General features: G+C 43.6%; 1 protein-coding gene across 2 annotated transcripts in view; it reads left to right on the top strand.

Annotated features, from left to right (window-relative positions):
* Positions 1–17,549: 17,549 nt before the first annotated feature.
* ANP32B (acidic nuclear phosphoprotein 32 family member B) overlaps positions 17,550–22,383 on the top strand; it is a 40,124-nt gene continuing 35,290 nt past the window's right edge. The window contains exons 1-2 of one of the 2 annotated variants that reach the window (XM_075825620.1): positions 17,550–17,615; positions 17,777–17,916. In XM_075825620.1, the coding sequence (XP_075681735.1) occupies positions 17,863–17,916 (54 nt within the window). In that variant the 5' untranslated portion in view covers positions 17,550–17,615; positions 17,777–17,862. Of the gene's footprint in view, positions 17,917–22,383 lie in introns of both variants that reach the window. The other variant, XM_075825619.1, reaches the window with a different exon arrangement.

Genomic DNA, 22,383 nt, shown 5'->3' with positions numbered 1-22,383 from the left:
GACAAACACGACAAACATACAAAGGAACACAAGCAAGGAAAAGGGGCCGTTGCCCACGGCAACACCGTGAGCAACCAGAGTGGTGAACGAGCCGAGTCAAGCCAGGAGTGTGCGAGGTACAAAACGAAAAGCAGAAGAGTAGTCGGTAAGCCAGGGTCTGTATGGAGCAGGATTAAAAATAGCAGGAGCTGTAGCTGGGCCAGGAAACCACAAGGAAAGAATCACAAGCACCGAGGGACAGGAAGGGCAGGCTTAAATAGACCGAGGGCGGGAGCTAGCTGAGTCTGGCCAGGTTACGATAGGCTCTCCCACTCCTAAGCCTGCCAGCCTGAATGGTGGAAGCAGGAGTCAGTCTCAGGGATGTATTCTCAGGTGCTGACTGATTAGTTCTGGGAGTTAACCCCGAAGCTGTGCCTGGCAGATCCTGAGATCGGTAAGAGGCTTAGCGATGACCGAGAAGTTAGCAATAAATCTCCTGTAATAATTAGCGAATCCCAGGAAGCACTGTAACGCCTTCAGGGAGGCAGGTTGGACCCATTCCGCCACAGCCTGGACCTTGGCGGGGTCCATGCGGAATTCATGAGGAGTGAGGATTTGACCCAAAAATGGTATCTCTTGCACCCCAAACACACATTTTTCGGTCTAAGCAAACAGTTTGTTTTCCCGAAGGACCTGGAGCACCTTCCTGACATGCTAAATGTGGGAGGACCAGTCCTTGGAAAACACAAGTATGTCATCAAGGTACACTACAAGAAATACCCCCAGGTAGTCTCTTAAAATCTCATTTATGAAATTCTGGAAGACCGCGGGAGCATTACACAACCCAAAGGGCATGACGAGGTATTCGAAATGACCTTCGGGCGTGTTAAACGCAGTCTTCCACTCATCCCCCTCTTTGATGCGGATAAGGTTATAAGCCCCCCGTAGATCAAACTTAGAGAACCATTGGGCCCCCTGAATCTGATTGAAGAGATCAGGAATCAAAGGAAGGGGGTACTGGTTCCTTACAGTGACCTTATTCAAATTCCGGTAGTCGATGCATGGCCTAAGACCACCATCCTTCTTCCCTACGAAGAAGAAGCCAGCACCTACCGGAGAAGTAGAGGGGCGAATGTAACCCTTGGCCAGGCATTCCTGGATATACTCTCTCATGGCTTCACGTTCGGGACAAGAGAGATTGAATATCCTACCCTTAGGGAGCTTAGCTCCTGGTACCAAATCGATTGCGCAATCGTATTCTCTATGAGGAGGTAACACTTCGGAGGCCTCTTTAGAGAAAACATCAGCGAAGTCCTGAACAAACTCAGGTAGAGTATTCACCTCCTCAGGGAGAGAAATAGAATTAACAGAAAAACATGACGTCATGCATTCATTACCCCATTTGGTAAGATCCCCAGTATTCCAGTTAAACGTGGGACTATGCAACTGCAACCAGGGAAGGCCTAAAACCAAATCGGACGATAGTCCCTGCATCACCAGTACAGAGCACTGCTCCAAATGCATGGAGCCAACAAGGAGTTCAAAAACAGGGGTATGCTGTGTAAAATAACCATTAGCAAGAGGAGTGGAGTCGATACCCACTACCGGGACAGGTTTAAGCAAATCAATCAATGGCATAGCTAGAGACATAGCAAATTCCACAGACATAATATTAGCAGAAGACCCTGAATCCACGAAGGCACTGCCGGTAGCAGACCTACCACCAAAAGAGATCTGAAAGGGAAGCAAGATTTTATTAGGTTTCATCTTTACGGGAAATACCTGTGCGCCCAAGTGACTTCCCCGATGATCACTTAGGCGCGGAAGTTCTTCCGGCTGCTTATTCTTACACCCAGGACAGTTGTTCACTTGATGCTTGTCATCCCCACAGTAGAAGCAGAGACCATTCTTCCTGCGGAACTCTCTACGTTGTTGGGGGGACACGGAGGCCCCGAGTTGCATAGGTTCATCCGAGTTTTCCGTTGAAGAATGAAGCAACGGAACCTCGGGAGCCATCATGGGGGAGTCAGAGGAGAAAGCACAAAAACGTTCAAGTCGTCGTTCCCTGAGACGTCGGTCAAGTCGTACCGCTAAAGCCATAACCTGATCTAGGGAGTCAGCAGAGGGATAGCTAACTAGCAGGTCTCTCAGGGCGTTCGACAGACCCAATCTAAACTGGCACCTCAAGGCAGGGTCATTCCACCGAGAAGCTACACACCACTTCCTAAAGTCAGAACAATACTCCTCTACAGGTCTCTTACCCTGACGTAAGGTCACCAGCTGACTCTCGGCAAAGGCAGTCTTGTCAGTCTCGTCATAAATGAGCCCGAGAGCAGAAAAGAAAAGATCAACGGAGGAAAGTTCAGGGGCGTCAGGAGCCAAGGAGAAGGCCCATTCTTGGGGCCCGTCCTGGAGCCAGGACATAATTATACCCACCCGCTGGCTCTCAGAACCTGAGGAGTGGGGCTTTAAGCGAAAATAGAGCCTACAACTCTCCCGAAAGGAGAAAAAAGTCTTCCGGTCCCCTGAGAACTGGTCAGGCAACTTGAGGTGGGGTTCAAGAGGTGAGGTGGGGGGCACTACCAGGGAAGCATCACGCAGATTGTCCCTCTGAGCCAGGGCCTGGACCTGTAGTGAGAGGCCCTGCATCTGCTGAGCCAGGGTCTCAAGGGGGTCTATAGAAGTGTCAGGGACCAGGGTAGACTAGGTATATGGGCCTGTGATTATGTAATGACAGGGTAGGGAGACAGACAGGTGAGCCCTAATCTACCCGCCACTAAGTCCCTGCCTACTTGCAACGACCCGTCCTAAGCGACGGGGTACAACTGGGCGACGGTCCCTACGCTTAGTAAATGCAAGACAGACAAAACAGACAAGGGTACACAGAAGCTAGGGAAACGGGGCAGCATAGAAGAATCACAGGCAAAGGAGGAACAGGAAAGGCAGGTATAAATAGACAGTGGGCGGGAACTAGCTCCGTCTGGCCAGGCTGTGATAGGCTCTCCCACTCCTAAGCCTGTCATCCTGAGTGATGGAAGATGGAGTCAGTCTCACAGACATAGGAGCAGGTGCAGACTGATTGCCCACGGGCGTTGACACAGAAGCTGTGTCTGGCAAATCTTTTACAGATGGTCACTATTGTAATGTTACAATGGTCACTGTTGAGATATCACAATAGTGATAGTTTTGATGGCACAATGATCACTGTTGTGATGCTACAATGGTCACTGTTATAATGTCACAATGGTGATAATTCTGATGATGGCAAAACACAAGTATATCACAGCACTAGATATATATAATATACGGGGTGCAAGGCTCAACCGGACTTGAACCAAAAGTCCCTTAGTGAAATCCAAAAAAGAGAGAAGGCAGCACATACAAAAATAAATGGAATTTATTCACCCAAAGATGCGACGTTTCAGTACCTGGATTGAGAAAGGTCCTGCTGGACTGAAACGTCGCGTCTACGGGTGAATAAATTACATTTAATGTTCTGATAATGTCACAATGGTCACTGTTAGGATGTCACAATACTACTAGTTCTGTATTGGGATGGTCCTAAAATCAGAGCAAATGTTAAAGGGGTGTCCAGATTTCTCCAAAGAAAGCTTAGGCTATGTTCACACTTGCATTGTGCCTACCATTCATAACACATGCCACAATGCTCTGCCGGATGAGTCATATGACGGATACTACAGCCTCCTGGCGCACACTATCGACTTACAATGGGGTCCGTTCAAATCCAGCGTCAAATTTAAAGAGGCTCTGTCACCAGATTTTGCAACCCCTATCTGCTATTGCAGCAGATAGGCGCTGCAATGTAGATTACAGTAACGTTTTTATTTTTTAAAAACGAGCATTTTTGGCCAAGTTATGACCATTTTTGTATTTATGCAAATGAGGCTTGCAAAAGTACAACTGGGCGTGTTGAAAAGTAAAAGTACAACTGGGCGTGTATTATGAGCGTACATCGGGGCGTTTTTACTACTTTTACTAGCTGGGCGTTGTGTATAGAAGTATCATCCACTTCTCTTCAGAACGCCCAGCTTCTGGCAGTGCAGATCTGTGACGTCACTCACAGGTCCTGCATCGTGTCGGCCACATCGGCACCAGAGGCTACAGTTGATTCTGCAGCAGCATCAGCGTTTGCAGGTAAGTAGCTACATCGATTTACCTGCAAACGCCGATGCTGCTGCAGAATGATCTGTAGCCTCTGGTGCCGATGTGTCCTCGCTCGTCTGACACGATGCAGGACCTGGGGAAGTGACGTCACAGCGTGATCTCTCGAGAACACGGCTGTGTCTGCACTGCCAGAAGCTGGGCGTTCTGAAGAGAAGTGGATGATACTTCTCATCAGAACGCCCAGCTAGTAAAAGAAGTAAACACGCCCCGATGTACGCACATAATACACGCCCAGTTGTACTTTTACTTTTCAACACGCCCAGTTGTACTTTTGCAAGCCTCATTTGCATAAATACAAAAATGGTCATAACTTGGCCAAAAATGCTTGTTTTTTAAAAATAAAAACGTTACTGTAATCTACATTGCATCGCCTATCTGCTGCAATAGCAGATAGGGGTTGCAAAATCTGGTGACAGAGCCTCTTTTAATGGAATTCCGAAAAGAGACTCCAATGCAGATGTAAACAGAGCTATAGGCCAATTTCATAGGACAGTATTTTGGTCAATATTTAGCTTCAGTATTTTTAACCCCCTAGTGACCAGCCCATTTTAGGCCCTTTTTTGTCTACATAGCTGTATGAGGACTTGTTGTTTGCGGGATTAGTTGTACTTTTTAATAGCACCATTTTAGGGTACATATAATTTTTTTATTAACTTTTATTAACTTTTTTGGGGGGGATTATAAAAAAAAACTGAAATTCCACCATTGTTCTATGCGTTTTTAAATTGACGCCGTTCACTGTGCGACGTAAATAACATGTTACCTTTATTCTATGGGTCGGTACGATTACGGCGATACCACATATGTAGAGGTTTTTATGTTTTACGACTTTTGCACAATAAAAACACTTTTGAACTAAAATTATTTGTTTTTGCATCGTCGCTTTCCAAGAGCCGTAACTTTTTTATTTTTCCATCAATGTAGTGATTTTTTGGGCTTGTTTTTTGCGGGACGAGACTTAGTTTTGATTGATACTGTTTTGGGGTGCATGGGACTTATTGATTCATTTTTATTATAACTTTTTTGGGGGGCAACGGAAAAAAATTGCAATTTTGCCATTGTTTTTTGCGTTTTTTTGTTACGGTGTTCACCTTGCGGTTTAAATTACATATTATCTTTATTAATGGAGTCATTACGGTCGCGGCGATACCATATATGTGTACTTTTTTTTTTTTTTACACTTTTACTAAATAAAACCACTTTTTATGGAAAAAATTTTTTTATTTTTTTACTGTAATTTTATTATTAATCTTTATTTCACATTTATTATTTATTTCACTAGTCCCACTAGGGGACTTTACTGTGCGATCTTCAGATCGCTGCTATAATGCTCTGGTATACTTCGTATACCAGAGCATTATTGCCTGTCAGTGTAAATCTGACAGGCAATCTGTTAGGACATGCCTCCGGCGCGTCCTAACAGGCATATGTCCAGGGCAGACCTGGGGGCTTTCATCAAGCCCCTGGCTGCCATGACACCCCATCGGAGACCCGCGATTGCATTCGCGGGCCGCTGATGGGTGACAGAGGGAGCTCACTCCCTCTGTAAACAAAGTTAAATGCCGCGGTCGCTATTGACGGCGGCATTTAACGGGTTAAACGGCCGCGATCGAAGTAAACGTCGATCGCGGGCGTTGGAGCAGGAGCTCAGCTGTCATCAGACAGCAGAGCCCCGGCTCCAGCCTGCACGGGAGACCCGTGCAGGACTTAGACTAGGCTCACGTGAAAAGGCGTCAGCCTAGCCTAAGGCCCCTTAGTGACGAACGTGAAAAGGCGTATTGTTGGTCACTAAGGGGTTAACTAGGAATGGCTCCAAAACACAGCAGAGTTATACAAATTCCCATTATACTTTTCTCTTTGTAGGTTCCACTCCTGAAGTACTGAAAGCGTACATAACTTTCAGGTGACTTTTCAGAATAAGCTGTCATATAGGTATACATGAGAAATACCACAATACCTGACCGTTATATGACTTATATGGCATTATTTAGAAGTAATCTAAATTACTAAATTGCTCTTCAATTTTCCCTAAACTACTGGGTGGAGCCTAACTGCGAGCATGTATTTTATACACAGCACACACAGAGCAGAGAAAATCCTGGTCCACTATCGCTCTGTTGCATTGTAGGAACAAAAGCAGCATTAACCCCTTAAGGACGCAGCCTAGTTTGGGCCTTAAAGGCATGGTGTCGCCCCAAAAACATGTTTTTTTTTTAAAATTTAAACATTTAGTGTGTGGGTGATAAAACATTGTTCAAATTTTTTTTATTTTTTTCGCGAGTCAGGAAATATTATAAATTTTTTCAAATTTATAATACTACCCATTTTTGGTCACTAGATGGAGCTGTTTGGAGCTAGTTCCCAAAATTGCAGCATTGCAACATTGGGTTAAAAGCTATCGCTCTAGTGAGCGCTCAGCATCCCCCCCTCCTTTATCCTGGCTAGTGCCGGGATAAACGAGGGGTTTGAAAGGTTTAACCTGCTACACTGTGCGTCGCCATTTTTTGAGGTAACCCACAGTGTAGTAGGTTTACATGCAGTAGTAAACACACACAAACACTAACATACATTGAAATCGCTTACCTGCTCCTGCCGCCGCGGCCCGTCCGCTCCCTTTGCTGCCGCTGTTCCATGTGCACTTGTCCGGAAGCCGCGACCGGAAGTAGTAATATTACTGTCCGGCCGCGACTTCCGGTCCACAGGAAAATGGCGCCGGACGGCGCCAATTTCGAATAGGACTGTGTGGGAGCGGCGCATGCGCAGTTCCCACACAGACGCCGTACACGGCAGTCAATGGGACGGGAGCCGTTCGCAGTCCCTATGGGACTGTGGCTGCCGTATTCCATGTCTGTGTGTGTCGTTAATCGACACACACAGAAATGGAACAAAAAATGGCAGCCCCCATAGGGAAAAAAAAGTGTGAAAAAAAGAAACAGTAAAACACAAACACACAAATGAAAATAAACGTTTATATTAAGGCACTAACATCTTTAACATATTAATAAAATATTTGTGATGACACTGTTCCTTTAAGGCTCAGAGCCCATTTTTCAAATCTGACATATTTCACTTTATGTGGTAATAACGTCGGAATGCTTAAACCTATGCAAGCGATTCCGAGACTGTTTTCTCGTGACACTTTGGGCTTCATGTTCGTGGTAAAATTTGGTCGATATATTCAGTCTTTATTTGTGAAAAATTGCAAAATTTAGAGAAAATTTAGAAAAAATAGCATTTTTCAGAATTTAAATGCATCTGCTTGAAAAACAGACGGTTATACCACCCAAAATAGTTACTAGTTCACATTTCCCATATGTCTACTTTAGATTGGCATCGTTTTTAGAACATTATTTTATTTTTCTTGGACGTTACAAGGCTTAGAACATAAACAGCAATTTCTCATATTTTTAAGAAAATTTCAAAAGCCTTTTTTTTAAGGTACCTGTTCAGTTCTGAAGTGGCTTTGAGGGGCCTATGTATTAGAAACCCCCATAAAGCACCCCATTTTAAAAACTAGACCCCTCAAAGTATTCAAAACAGCATTTAGAAAGTTTTTTAACCCTTCAGGCATTTCACAGGAATTAAAGCAAAGTGGAGGTGAAATTTGCAAATTTCGTTTTTATTTCTGAATTTAAATTTTATTCTATTTTTTTTCTGTAACAAAGAAGGTTTTACCAGAGAAACACTACTAAATATGTATTGTCCAGATTCTGCAGTTTTTAGAAATGTCCCACATGTGGCTCTAGTGCGCTCGTGGAATAAAACACAAGCCCCAGAAGCAAAGAAGCACCTAGTGCATTTTGGTGGTGCTTTTTTATTAGCATATATTTTAGGCAGCATGCCAGGTTTGGAGAGGTGTTGAGGTGCCAAAACAGTAGGAATCCCCCAAAACTGACCCCATTTTGGAAACTGCACCCCTCAAGGAATTAATTTATGGTTATTGTTACCATTTTGACCCCGTAGTTTTTTCACAGCGCGTATTTGAATTGGGCTGTGAAATTAAAAGAATGACAATTTTTCCAATAAGATGTCATTTTTGATCAGAATTTCTTATTTTCACAGGGAACAAAATGCCCCATTTTGTTGCCCAATTTGTCCTGAGTGCGGCAATACCCCATTTGTGGTGATAAACTGCCGTTTGGGCCCATGGGAGGGCTCAGAAGGAAAGGAGCGCTATGTGTTTGTTGGAGTCCAGATTTTGCTGTATTGGTTTTCGGGTGCCATGTCGCATTTGCAGAGCCTCAGAGGTATCAAAGCAATGGAAACCCACCAAAAGTGACCCCATTTTGGAAACAAAACCCCTCAAGGAATTTATTTATGGGTGTTGTGACCATTTAGACCCCACAGTTTTTTCACAGAACTTATTTGAATTGGGCTGTGAATTTAAAAAGAAAAACTTTTTTCCAATAAGATGTAGTTTTGGCTCAAAATGTCTTATTTTCACAACGAATAAAATACCCCATTTTGTTGCCAAATTTGTCCTGAGTGCGGCAATACCCTATTTGTGGCCATAAACTGCCGTTTGGGCCCATGGGAGGTATTAGAAGGAAAGGAGCGCTTATGTGTTCTTTGGAGCAGAGATTTTGCTGGATTGGTTTTCGGGTGCCATGTCGCATTTGCAGAGCCCCAAAGGTATCAAAGCAATGGAAACCCACCAGAAGTGACCCCATTTTGGAAACTACACCCCTCAAGGAATTCATTTATGGGTGTTGTGACCATTTAGACTCCACAGTTTTTTCACAGAATTTATTTGAATTGGGCTGTGAATTCAAAAAAATGAAATTTTTTCCAATAAGAGGTAGTTTTGGCTCAAAATTTTTTATTTTCGCAAGGAATAAAATACCCCAATTTGTTGCCCAATTTGTCCTGAGTGCGGCAATACCCCATTTGTGGTGATAAACTGCCGTTTGGGCCCATGGGAGGCCTCAGAAGGAAAGGAGCGCTATGTGTTCTTTGGAGCCCAGATTTTGCTGGATTGGTTTTCGGGTGCCATGTCGCATTTGCAGAGCCCCAAAGGTATCAAAGCAATGGAAACCCACCAGAAGTCACCCCATTTTGGAAACTACACCCCTCAAAGAATTTATTTATGGGTGTTGTGACCATTTAGACCCCACAGTTTTTTCACAGAATTTATTTGAATTGGGCTGTGAATTAAAAAAAAAATTATTTTTTCCAATAAGAGGTAGTTTTGGCTCAAAATTTCTTATTTTCACAAGGAATAAAATACCGCATTTTGTTGCCCAATTTGTCCTGAGTGCGGCAATACCCTATTTGTGGTGATAAACTGCCGTTTGGGCCCATGGGAGGGCTCAGAAGGAAAGGACCACCATGTGGCCTACTGGGAATTTTCTGGTGCTAAGTCGTGTGTGCAGAAGCCCCTGAGGTATCAGTACAGTTGAAACCCCCGAGAAGTGACCCCGTTTTAAAAACGACACCCCTTAAGGAATTCATCTAGAGGTGTAGTGAGCATTTTGACCCCACAGGTATTGTGTAAAAGATAATGCGCAGCAGATGGTGCAGAGTGAGATTTGCAATTTTCTATATATATGCCATGTCAGTGTCCGATATATTGTGCCCAGCATGTGCCACCGGAGACCTACACCCCATAAACTGTAATGTTGGTTCTCCCGGGTACGGCAATACCCTACAGGTGGCTGTTATCAGCTGCCTGGGCACACAGCAGGGCTCAGAGGGGAAAGATGAGGAGGGGTAAGCTGTGCGAAGTGGATCAGAGCGAGTAAAACTGGGGTAAATTAAAAATAAAGGGATGGATGATAAATTTGAAAACACTCTTTCATACAGAGCTCTGGTTTTTCGGGACACGCGTCACATTGATATATTGTGTCCTTCCTTATCCCCCTCTTATAGCAGACTCTGCACCTCTTTTGACTTTTTCCCTTCTTGCCAGTTTGGGGAACTTCTCCTAAAAAGTGTTGCCCTGGTACGATGCCTGTGGCCCCGCTTCCAGAAGTACTGTAAGGCTTCAGGACTTGATCTGACAAGTCCACCCCTCCCATGTACCTATTGTAGTCCAGGATGCAGTCTAGTTTGGGGGTCCCTGTACTGGTACCTCGTACAGGTACATGGGTACTGGTGTGGCATCTCCCTGGTCTTGTACTTGACACACAATATGTTGCTGCTAGATTGTGCCCTGCTCTCACCCCTTCTGAGTGTTTGCCCAAGCAGAGTCGTAGGGAGGCCTCTCAGGTTTCTTCTAGCAGTGCCGCATGCCGCAGGACTTCTGGAAGCGAGGCAGTTGAAGAGTGGGACGCTGGTATAAAAATTATCCAGGTAGAGGTGGTGACCCTGGTCCAGCAGTGGGTGCACCAAATCCCACACAATTTTTGTATTAACTCCCAGTAAGGGGGGGGCATTCTGGGGGCTGAGCACTGGTGTCCTTCCCTTCATATATCCTAAATTTGTAGGTATACCCTGATGCACTCTCGCACAGCTTATACATCTTCACGCCATACCTTGCCCTCTTACCCGGCAGGTACTCGCGGAATTGAAGCCTCCCTTTCAAATGTACCAGGGATTCATCTATAGAAATACACTTCTCGGGGGTGAATGCTGGGAAAACCGGGCACTGAAACGGTCTAATAGGGGTCTCCGTTTATACAAACGGTCAAAACTGGGGTCATCTCGGGGTGGGCACGGCTCATTATCAGTATAATGTAAGAAGCGAAGTATTGCCTCATTTTTATTTTATTTTTTCGTTTCCAGCTCAGTTCTGAAGTTGCTTTGAGGGGCCCATATATTAGACACCCTTATCAAACACCCCATTTCAGAAACTAGACCCCTCAAAGTATTCACAACAGCATTTAAAAAGTTTATTAACCCTTTAGGCGTTTCACAGGAATTTAGAGCAAAGTAGAGGTGACATTTAATTAATTTAATTTAATTTATTAGGCACCATGTCCGGTTTGAAGAGGTCTTGTGGTGCTAAAACAGTGGAAACCCCCCAAAAGTGACCCCTTTTTGGAAACTAGACCCCTTGAGGAATCCATTGTAGTTTTCTTGGGGTGCATGCGGCTTTTTGATCAGTTTTTATTCTATTTTTAGGTGGCGTGGTGACTAAAAAAACAGCAATTTTACTATTGTTTTTTATTCAATTTTTTTTACAGCGTTCACCGTGCACTATAAATGACATATTCACTTTATTCTGCGCTGCGATACGATTACGGCGATACCAGATGTTTATAGTTTTATTTTATGTCTTATGGCGTTTGCACAATAAAATACGTTTTGTAAGCAATCATTCACTTTTTGTGTTACCTTATTCTAAGAGCCATAACTGTTTTATTTTTCCATCAGGAAAGCCGTGCGAGGACTTATTTTTTGCGTAACGAACTGTAGTTTCGATCAGTACAATTTTTAGGTACATGCGACTTTTTGATCTCTTTTTATTCCATTTTTTGGGAGGTGAAGTGACCAAACAATTGTGATTGTGGTACGGTTTATTATTATTTTCTCTTACGGCGTTCACCGCGCGGGATAAATAACGACATCGTTTTGTAGTTCAGGACGTTACGGACGCGGCGATACCAATTATGTATAGTTTATTTGTTTATTTATATATTTTTATTAATAATAAAGAACTGATAAGGGAAAAAGGGGGACTTTTACTTTTATTACTTTTAAATCTTTTATTTTCTTATTTTTACGCAACTTTTTTTTACTTTTTCACACTTTTTTTACTTTGTCCCACTAGGGGACATGAGAGCAGGAGGCTCTGATCGCTATTCTAATACACTGCACTACATGCGTAGTGCAGTGTATTAGAGCTGTCAGCTGTTCGCTGACAGCAAGCATAGTGGGTCCTGATTTTGTCGGGACCCACTAGGCTTCCGTCGATGGCGTAGCCAGAGTCCATTGTTAGGATTCTGGTTGCCATAGTAGCCATCACGGCCCGCTATCGTGTAGCAGGCCGGCGATGGCAGCTTAACCCCTAAGAAGCCGCGATCGCTATTGAACGCGGCTTCTAAGGGGTTAATCGGCGGGGACCACCGCGATCGGTCCCTGCACACTAAGCTGTGATAGCCTGCTGTCGGAAACAGCAGGTATCACAGCTCAGACACGCGCCGGGGAAAGATGGCGCCGTGTTTACTCAGGTCAGTAATAGTACTGACCTGAGCGCGAACGTTCTACTTAGCAGGACGTACTATTACTGACCTGAGCGCGAAGGGGTTAAGGAGATTATACAGCAGTAAGGAGCAGTGTAGCTAAGACTCCTGCACTGGGGTGACATATAACTTTTACTAGCAGCCTGTATCTTATCTCTCTCTCTCTGCTCCCCCTTCTATAGACTCATATGAGCAGCAGCATCTATGACTCTGCTCCCTTCTCCCGTATCCATAGACTTCTATGGGCAGCAGCGTCTGTCTCTACTCCTCCCTCCCCTTTATAGACTTCTATGGGAAGCAGTGTCGGTGGGGGCTCTCATTAGGCCCATAGGCTACCATGACAACCATCGGCACCCCACAATAGCGTCGTGGATCTTTTTAAACTTTTTTAACCTCAGATGCTGCGGTAGCAATTGACCGCAGCATTTAAGGGGTTAAACGGCCTGGCCATTAGTCCCGGGTGTCAGCTGTAATACACAGCTGACAACCGCAGCGTATGGAGCAGGCTCAGCGGGTTCTTCCCCTGAACCACGACGTACCGGTACGTCATGGTGTGTTAAGGGTTTAAAACATCAGCACAAATCTCTAGTAGTTTACAAAAAATTATCAGTCTGAAGTCCAGGCATTTTAGCTCAGGAAAGAGCTAAATACATTACACATTATATATATATATATATATACACTGTAAGGACATAAGCAAGGCTAGTTTCTGAGGGGGCAATGAGGCCATAGAACGGAGTTAGGGTATTGAGACCATTATAAGGTTGAGCTTATAAGGGTATGTGCACACGCATACTAAAAAACGTCTGAAAATACGGAGCTGCTTTCAAGGAAAAACAGCTCCTGATTTTCAGACTTTTTTTTTAGCAACTCGCGTTTTTTACGGCCGTTTTTGGAGCTGTTTTTGTAGAGAGTCAATGAAAAACGGCTCCAAAAACGGCTCAAGAAGTAACATGCACTACTTTTTACATGCCGTTTTTCTAAAGTCAGGCGTAAAAAAAAACGCCCCGTTGGAACAGAACAACGTATTTCCCATTGAAATGAATGGGCAGATGTTTGGAGGCGTTCTGCTTCCCGATTTTGCAGCCGTTTTTCGGGACGTTTACATCATGTGGCCACAATGCCCTGTTTTTTGTTACTAATCACTTATCTTCAGAAGAACCTTTGTTAATAAGTGAGACAGATTTGCTTTCAAAATGTTTATTTTAAGGATTTGTCCACTTTTGAAAACCGATTTCCAATTTGCATATAAAATAAATTTGCATAACAATTTTAGCAAATGTATAAATATATTGCATTATTTACCTTACTGTTCCATAATCACTGATAATGCCCAGAGCTGCATTCATAATTCTGCAGGCTTCAGCATTAAAATCTACTTTCATTCCATGCTGGCTCAATGTCTGCATAGGGCTGGGTTCACACGACCATGTTACGTCCGTAATGTACGGAACGTATTTCGGCCGGAAGACTCGGACCGAACACAGTGCAGGGAGCCGGGCTCCTAGCATCATAGTGATGTACGATGCTAGGAGTCCCTGCCTCGCTGCAGGACAACTGTCCCGTACTGTAATCATGATTACAGTACGGGACAGTAGTTCCACGCAGAGGCAGGGACTCCTAGCATCGTACATCACTATGATGCTAGGAGCCCGGCTCCCTGCACTGTGTTCGGTCCGGGTCTTCCGGCCGAAATACGTTCCGTACATTACGGACGTAACATGGTCGTGTGAACCCAGCCTAGAGCTTGCTCTACTGATTTGCATTCAGGGAAGTATAATCTTTACACAAAGCAGTATATAGTAATCTAATAAAAGAAAAACTAATTTTACCATTGCATTATAGGTGCTCAGCTTAGCTGTTATGAATATGTCTGATGAAAAACTTGTCTGTTTCCAATGGCAACCAGTATAACTATGAGTGCAGCTGCATACTATAATGCAGCCTATAACTCAAGATCAGTGGGAGATAAGTAATGCAATTTACTTACTCAGCTGCTTATGTAAATTATATCCAAACTTGCTTACTATCCTGGATTGTCCAAGAGTCTACCAAAATAGGGTAGATCTCCCAGACTTGGCAAAACATCCAAGTTCCCTGAATGTGCTGCTGGTAGCGCCACATATATATTTATATTGATACAATGGACTTCAATGGAAGAGATATATATATATATATATATATATATATATACACACTGTATATATTAGGGTTGTCACGATACAAAAATTTGGACTTCGATACCGATTCTTTGTGTAGTATTGCGATTTTCGATACCAAGACCATACTTTGGCAACAGTAATAATAAAAAAAAAAAGTTCTTCCATTTTCTGATGTGTGGCACGTGGTGTGATGAATTTTGAATGTGCTTCACATTAATAGAAATTAACCCCATCATGTTTTTCAGTCATAATTGACAACATTAGGTAAGGCCTCATGCACACGGCCGTGTCCGTAATCACGGCCCACGATTGCGGGCACTGCCGGCCCCCGACGGGCGCGGGCTGCGTTGCTGCATTTTCAGGCCGGACTCCCATACAAAGTATGGGAGCACGGCCCGTAATAAATGAAAAGTAGGACATGCTCCATAATTTCCGGCACGGTTCTACGGCACGGACACCAGTAATGATACAGAAAGGTGTCTGCGGCCAATAGAACCAGGCGGGTCCATAATTGCAGAGATTTTTTACGGTCGTGTGCATGGGACCTTAATGTGTAAGGTACATGACGAGGTTAATTACTACGAATGTGAGGCACATGGAGGTTAAACACATCACACCACGTGCCTTACATTAATAAGTGAAAGAAAGAAGTTTTTATTTGATTTTTTTATAGCGTACACATCATAAATGGCGCAAAAAAATTGTTGTGCAGGTTATTACGGCCGCACCAATACCGAATGTGTATATTTTATGTATTGAGACTTATTTTAATGTTTATTGTAAAAAATGTGTATGTCTATTTATTTAATATTACTTTGTTTTTACTTTTTTATTTTTAAACTGTAATGTACTGCCATATAACTATATGCCAGTACATTAGCCTGTGTACTGATTGTACACAGGCAGTTGTTAGGACATACCTAAGTACGCCCTAATAGGAAATATGGTAAGACAGCCCTGGGGTCCTTCAATGGACCCTGGACTGTCTGCCCATATATGGTATGTCCTCAATCGTGTCACAGGGATTCCCTGTGACTCGATCCAATCCAAGGGGAATCCCCCCTTATAATTTTCCCCTTCAATGCTGCGGTCAGCTTTGTTCGCAGCATTCAGACGAATAGCGGCGGAGATGAGATGTTTCTCATACATTCATGTGTTACAATGCGAAGCTGTGCGGCCGCACAGCTTAGTATCGAAATACATGAAATAACGGTACCGAACCATTTGAGGGTGCACAGTACCAAACCAGTATCGAAGTTTCGATGCATCGTGCATCCCTAATATATATATATACACATACACACACAGTGAGCTCCCCCTTGTTGTGACTGCAGGCCACCAGAATTGTATAATTTAAAAGGGGTTTTCGCTCTTCAAATATTTTTAGCTTAAAGGGGTTGTCCACTACTAGAAAACTGATGATCTATCCACCGGATAGGTCATCAGTATATGATCTGTGGGGGTCCGACACCCGGACCCCGCACTGTCAAGCTGCTCCGGCTGTCTCCGAGCACCGGACGTACATGCCGGAAGCAGTTGACTCCGGCCACTGAATAGTGGCCGAGCTGCAGTACTTAATTCAAGTGAATAAGAGCAGAGCTGCAGCATGGCCTCTACACAATGTACGGAGCCAACTACTTCCAGCTCCATACTTTGTATAATGGACCATAACATCCGCTTCCCAGAGGCAGCCGAAGTGGAAAACGGTGGGTCGAACCCACACCGATGACCTATCTGGTGGATAGGTCATCAATTGTTCAGCAGTGGAGAACGATCAGCAGTAAAGGGGTCCCTTGACCTCACTACGGCCAAAGCAGCTTGTGTATATGTAATTATGTAATGTGTATATAAATTGTGTGGGTAAGCCCCTCTATGACTGTGTGAAAGGGAGCAGGGGATATGGAGCTCTGTGTCACTAAAAATTTAACTCCAAGCCTTATAGATATATGGCTAAGCTATATTGAAGATAAACTATGAAAAGATATATTATAAAAATGAACAAAAAAACAAAACAAAAAACTGCCACTATTGTTTATGGGGGCACTCTGATGGCACTGTTTGGGTCACTGTTGTTATGAGGCATAGGCTGTATTGTAGGAGGTTTAAAATTGCAAAAAAAAACAACAAAAACAACTGTGAGAAGCAAAATGTGAGACAAGAACAGACAGTTATATATATATATATATATATATATATATATATATATATATATATATATGTATAGGTTTCAAAAACCGGAAATGCACAAGGAGCTCATAATTGACTGTTATACAACCTATTATAAAAACAGATACAGGCGCTGCTCCGGGTTTGACTGACATGTCCTACATGTACTTTATATTTGATAAATATGTTGCAGTTATGGGACAGGTGCCATCAAAAGTTATATATATATATATATATATATATATATATATAAAAAATAGATGACACGGGTCACCTGTAAGAACCCGCTTTTCAGTTTTTAAATTAAAGCACACAAAAAAAAATCCACCCAGTGATATATTAGGGGACTGCTGATAAAATAGTGTCCTAGTATCTTACTAGAAGTACCTCATATGTGGATCTACTATTACAGCCAGGCTTAGCTTTTCATCGGGATACCAATGATATCAATAGTGAAGCCCTGAATAGGAGAAATACTGGTTGTGATTATTGCATTGTACTGAAGTGCCAGCACCCGGTAACCAGCAAAGAATGCAAACATGACCCGACAACCGGCTTTATTCAAGTTCTAGTACCTACAGAGCGATATTAATCATTTCAGAAGAGTAATATTCACGTACAAGGACCATGAAAACTTGAAATAAAAAACAATTGTAACCCAAGCTCTCCGAGCCACTCCTTTCAGCTTCCATGGGCATTAATGCTGGTGATTTAACCACGATAACCTCACGTTATAGCGCTAAAGAGCAGGCGAAATAGATGTGACAATGAAAAGCGCAATGTAACCGTTCTATAAAATAAGCGGTCTTCCTCACTGTAGCTTTCTTATGCAAGCGTTTTTTTTTTCTGGTGTCGCTTTCCGCCGTTTGCTGCAGCATTTGCTTGCTCAGGCTGCAATATCGTCCTGTGGCCACAAGAGGCAGCAATGGTAATGTCCTTTTTTTTTTTTTTTTCATTTCAGTGCCTTTTTTTCCCTCCATGGTTTCTCCTCCTCGCTCTTGTGAGTAACTTGGCGTTTGGTCTCAGCAGCTTCCACACGTTTCCTATACAGAGAACGTTCAGATTCTCTCCCTCCATTAAGGACACCTCGAACTGCTCTTTTGCTGTGCAACCTCCCACCCCCTCCCTTTGAAACTTTTATTTCTTTGCTTGATCACCTAGAAAACCAGCCAGGACGGGGGGAGACAGATCTATCATAGAGCCATAGACAAGAGAGCGGGGGACGAACGACTCACAAAACCAAGAAGATGGAAATGAAAAAAAGAATTCACCTGGAGCTGAGGAACAGGACGCCGTCTGATGTAAGCGCCTATTTCTATTTATTACACTCCTGGGCTTTGATCGTGCATGCTTGTCATGCTCAGGCTAGCTACACACGTTATTTTAGACGTTGCGATGACTTGTCCAGAATGGGCACCACATGGGCTCATTTTATTTATTTTCTACTGTCCTGCTTTTTCCGATCACCTCCCTATGAGCTCAAGACTCCACTTTATTCCACTTTTAACTGTCATCGCCTATACAGAAAGTGGCTGGCACTTTATTATCATTGCTAACCCCAGTGTAACGCGATTTCCCTTGCTCGGTAACGTAACTGCTAACTTTGCGTCGCCCCTTTATACCTATGGATAGGAAGGTGATCATTCAAAGTGTGAGTTTGTTGTCTGTAGGGAAAGAGGCGGAGGAGGAAGGGATGGCGTTATGGAAAATTAGATTTTTAGATGGCTATTTTCATTGGTTTTCACAGTTTTAAGTTCCTATATATTTTTTTTCTACTCCCTCACACTCTTCAGCTGCCAGACTGGTAGCCATGTTTTGCATATGGGCATTACCTGACCGCCCTTCTAGGTTTTCAAATATTACTATATTAATAATGGTGAAGAGTTGATAGCTTGTTTTCACCCCTGGCAGGGAATATACAAAAAAAACGCACGTTTCATTCGTTTTACTTTGTGGTAAGAGTTGTGAGAAAAGCTACTCAAGATGCCCGTCACAGAGCTGCCCCTTATTGCAGGCAGTGGTTGGCGAAATTATGTCCATAAAAAAAAAAAAAAAAAAAGCTAAATAGTTCAGTACTAATAACGTAAGGTCATGCACATTGAATAACGAGGTTGCAGCTTGGGTGGACTCAAAGTCAACTGGAAAGTTGCTGGTTTTACCAGACAAATGACAAATGGTATCGCGTGACTACAGTATAGCAAGGGACATGAGTTTGTGAGGTAATATTGTTTAGGTGACATGTTTTAGTAGAAGTGTGTGTAAACGTGGAATGGTGACCTGCATACGGTGCCCTCTTGTGGGAAGTTCCCCGCCAGGACGCTCCCATTGTGTATCACCGAGTATGGCCCTGTTGGTGTTTGCTTGCCTATTCCCAGTATACACGAGCAATGCATACACTACAGCACAACATAGCAGTGTTTGGCCTCGACTAATTGAGCTTGTGCCATTAGATTTCAGGATGTGACTGTCTTGCAGTGTTAAAGGGGCAGTAGCTATTTTATTTTCTAATATGTCGACCCCGCAACCACGTACTTTACTATTTACTATGTGTGTGTAGTTACAGGCTATGTACTATGTAAATAGAATGGAGAAAAATAAGCTAATACGGATATAAACAGCGAGTCCGGGCGACATGTTCCCCTCCTCCTCTTCCTCCTCAGCTAGTCGGGCGGGAAAGCGCAGCAGAGCAAAGGGGGGAGGAGAATGTGAAGGGTCTTAATCACACATACACAGCCATAGATAAATAAATACATTAACCGTATTAATGTGGAGTATACATCCCCTCCCAGGTAGACGCAGCTCTTGCTGCGCGATATGTTAGGATAATCCAGCATTCTTCCTGCCTGGCAATGTCAGAGGAGGAGACATCGCCATGTTGTTTGTCCTCATGTCTTCCTCCTCACTCACGCTCTCCATGTCGTGCTGTCGATGTTTTCCTTCTCTGGTGACAGCTGCAGTACCCGCCTTCCACCCTCCATTTTGCTTCGTTCAGTGTGTGTGAATATGTCCCCGGCATGGCGCTGCTCGGTTATTGGTGTCATTTGCTTCGACGTTTCCCTTGCATTTTGCCTGTCTTCCTCCTCCGCTTCTCCTTCCCTCCCCCTCAGTGCCTTTGTCTGCTAGCTCCCTTGTGTTAAAGGTGTATTCTCCCTTCTTCATGCTCTGGCTACATGTCTTGCTGTACTGTATTTCGCTGCTCCCTTTAGTCAGAGATTCCACCCTACATATGCCCATTCTTTGAATGTTTCATTATTTGTACTCCATATCTCTTCCATGTTTGTGTGATATCATAGAAACCTTTTAAATTCATTTCCTGTGAGGATAAAGCCGTGTGTCTTCACCCTTCTTTTTATTTTCAGTGACCTAGAATTGTAAACCTGAATATGTGCCTGATAGGAGATGACAATCATACCATTTTACAGTCTATCACTACATGTTATATTCTTATATAAAATATTCTAAAGACATGCTATTTATTTCTGCTTCATTCACTAGAAAGACATGAATATATCATGCGAACTTATTTTTGACATTTTTATGTGGCGTTGACTGATTAAAGAGCTGTGCCAGTGCAAATTAAATGCCACAAAAAGTATTCTCATCTCTACCATTTTGGCTTTTGCCAACTCGCCTACAGCTAGGTGAAATGACCTGGTCAAGGTCACATGGCTTACCTTGATTTATCATGCCTTCTAATGGACATTCTGAAATGTTGGCTATACATTTGGGATTTCAGACAGACGTTTCATGAATGACTTGCCTTGGTTGGTATGTTAAGGTTGTCGTTCTGGGCAATAACCCCATAAGTTAAAACGACAAATTGCCGAACGATTTCTGCCGGGTCTGGGCTTCTATTGTTAGAATGCAGGTTTGTTTGGCATGAACCACTTTACAATACTGCACATGACGACTGAAAACAATCCAACATGGCAGATCAACTTTTTCACAAATCTCTGTATTAGGTCGGCGTCTGTCACGCTCATTCATGACTCAAAAAGGCGCTAACAGTCAGCCAAAATTGCTCTAAATCATTCTTTTCGACCAACCAAAATCTCCAGTGTATGGTCAGCTTTAGTAGGTAATTCAACATATCAATATTCATATTTTTTTTTCCCAGCAAATAGGTTAAATGACCAGTTTTGATGGTATTAAGAATGTGTGAGGAAAATATATATAGAAATATAGAACTCCATGTACCGCACCAATGTACATTATAACTATATCATCTTAGGCCTCATGCACACGACCGTAGCCGTGTGCACGGCCGTGATTTTCGGGTCGGCCGGCAGCAGAGTGTCACCCGCGAGCCGGCCGCGTGCATTATTTTCTATGAGCCTAGACCGCAAAACACTGCCGTAATAAGACCTGTCCATTCTTTTTGCAGTCCAGGCTCCTGGGCCATGCACGGACCGTGGAAGCCACAGTCGTGTGCATGGTCCCATTGAAATGAATGGGGCCGCAATTCACCCACAGATTTGCAGATGAATTGTGGCCGCAAAAATACGTTCGTGTGCATGGGGCCTTAAGCTTCTATGTCGAAAAAGAAAAATACACACTTGCAATTGTAGTACCGAGATTTATATTTTAAGACACTATGGCGAATTGAAGTTCTTTACCTGGTTAAAAAGTGGGTTTCCGCACAGTTGTTGGAACCTTTCACAATGACATTAGAAGGAAATGAAGTAATAAGTTCCTTTTTTCTTGATTGGCATTGCGTAGTGCTGTGTTGGAAGCCTAAGAGGTCATAAGTTAAGTCATAAAATATCCAGGGGCAGATTTGGGTAAAATCTGACTTCAAGGGGTTATGTGGGGAGCAAAAAGAATTAGCAGTGTACTCACTGCAGTATGTGAGTACACTCGGTACGGTAAGGGCTTGTTCACATCACCATTCATTTCCGTTCCGGGGTTCCGTCTGAGGTCTCCGTCGGGTGAACCCCGCAACGGAAAGTGAAAGCGCAGCTTCCGTTTCAGTCACCATTGATCTCAATGGTGACGAAAACATCGCTTATTGTTTACGTTCGTCACCATTCCGGCAGGTTTCCGGTTTTCAGACAGAATCAATAGCGGAATCGAAAACAGCTCCTGAATTTCAGACGTTTTTGCAAGTACTCACGTTTTTCGTATTTTTACGCGCCGTCTTTTGACAGTGACACGTAAAATTACACCTCGTCTGAATAGAATATCGTAAAACCCATTGCAAGCCATGGGCAGATGTTTGCAGACGTAATGGAGCCGTCTTTTCAGGCGTAATTTGAGGTGTAAAACGCCTCAATTACGTCTGGAAATAGGGCATGTGCACACGACCTAACAGACAACCCACTGATTTAAATGGTACCTGTGTAATGCTTAACCCGTTCGTGACCGCCCATAGGTGTTTTTACGGTGGCCACTATCGGGCTTTATTCTGGTACAGTAGCTTTTTTACGGTGCTGCATCAGAATAAATCTGAGCCGCCGGGAGCAGGTAAATCTCTCTGCTCTCAGCTACCGGAATGGAATGGGCGAATGGGCGGGATCGATATCTGTATAGATCCTGCCCGTTTAACCCCTCAGATGTGGCACTCAATAGCGAGCGCAGAATCTAAGTGGTTTTCGAGGGAAGGGGCTCCCTCTCTCACCCCACCGGCACCCTCCGATGCGATCGCAGGGTGCCATTGTCTTCTATGGCAGCGGGGGGCCTAATAAAGGCCCCTTGGTCTGACTGTAGTTAAAGGGTTTTCCCAAAAGAGACATTTATGACATATCCACAGGATATGTCAGATAGATGCG

Source organism: Rhinoderma darwinii, chromosome 1 (assembly GCF_050947455.1).
Source record: "Rhinoderma darwinii isolate aRhiDar2 chromosome 1, aRhiDar2.hap1, whole genome shotgun sequence".
Classification (NCBI taxonomy): Eukaryota; Metazoa; Chordata; class Amphibia; order Anura; family Rhinodermatidae; genus Rhinoderma; species Rhinoderma darwinii.
The sequence above is the reverse complement of the archived record's forward strand: the minus strand, read 5'-3'. Positions and strand labels throughout refer to the sequence as shown.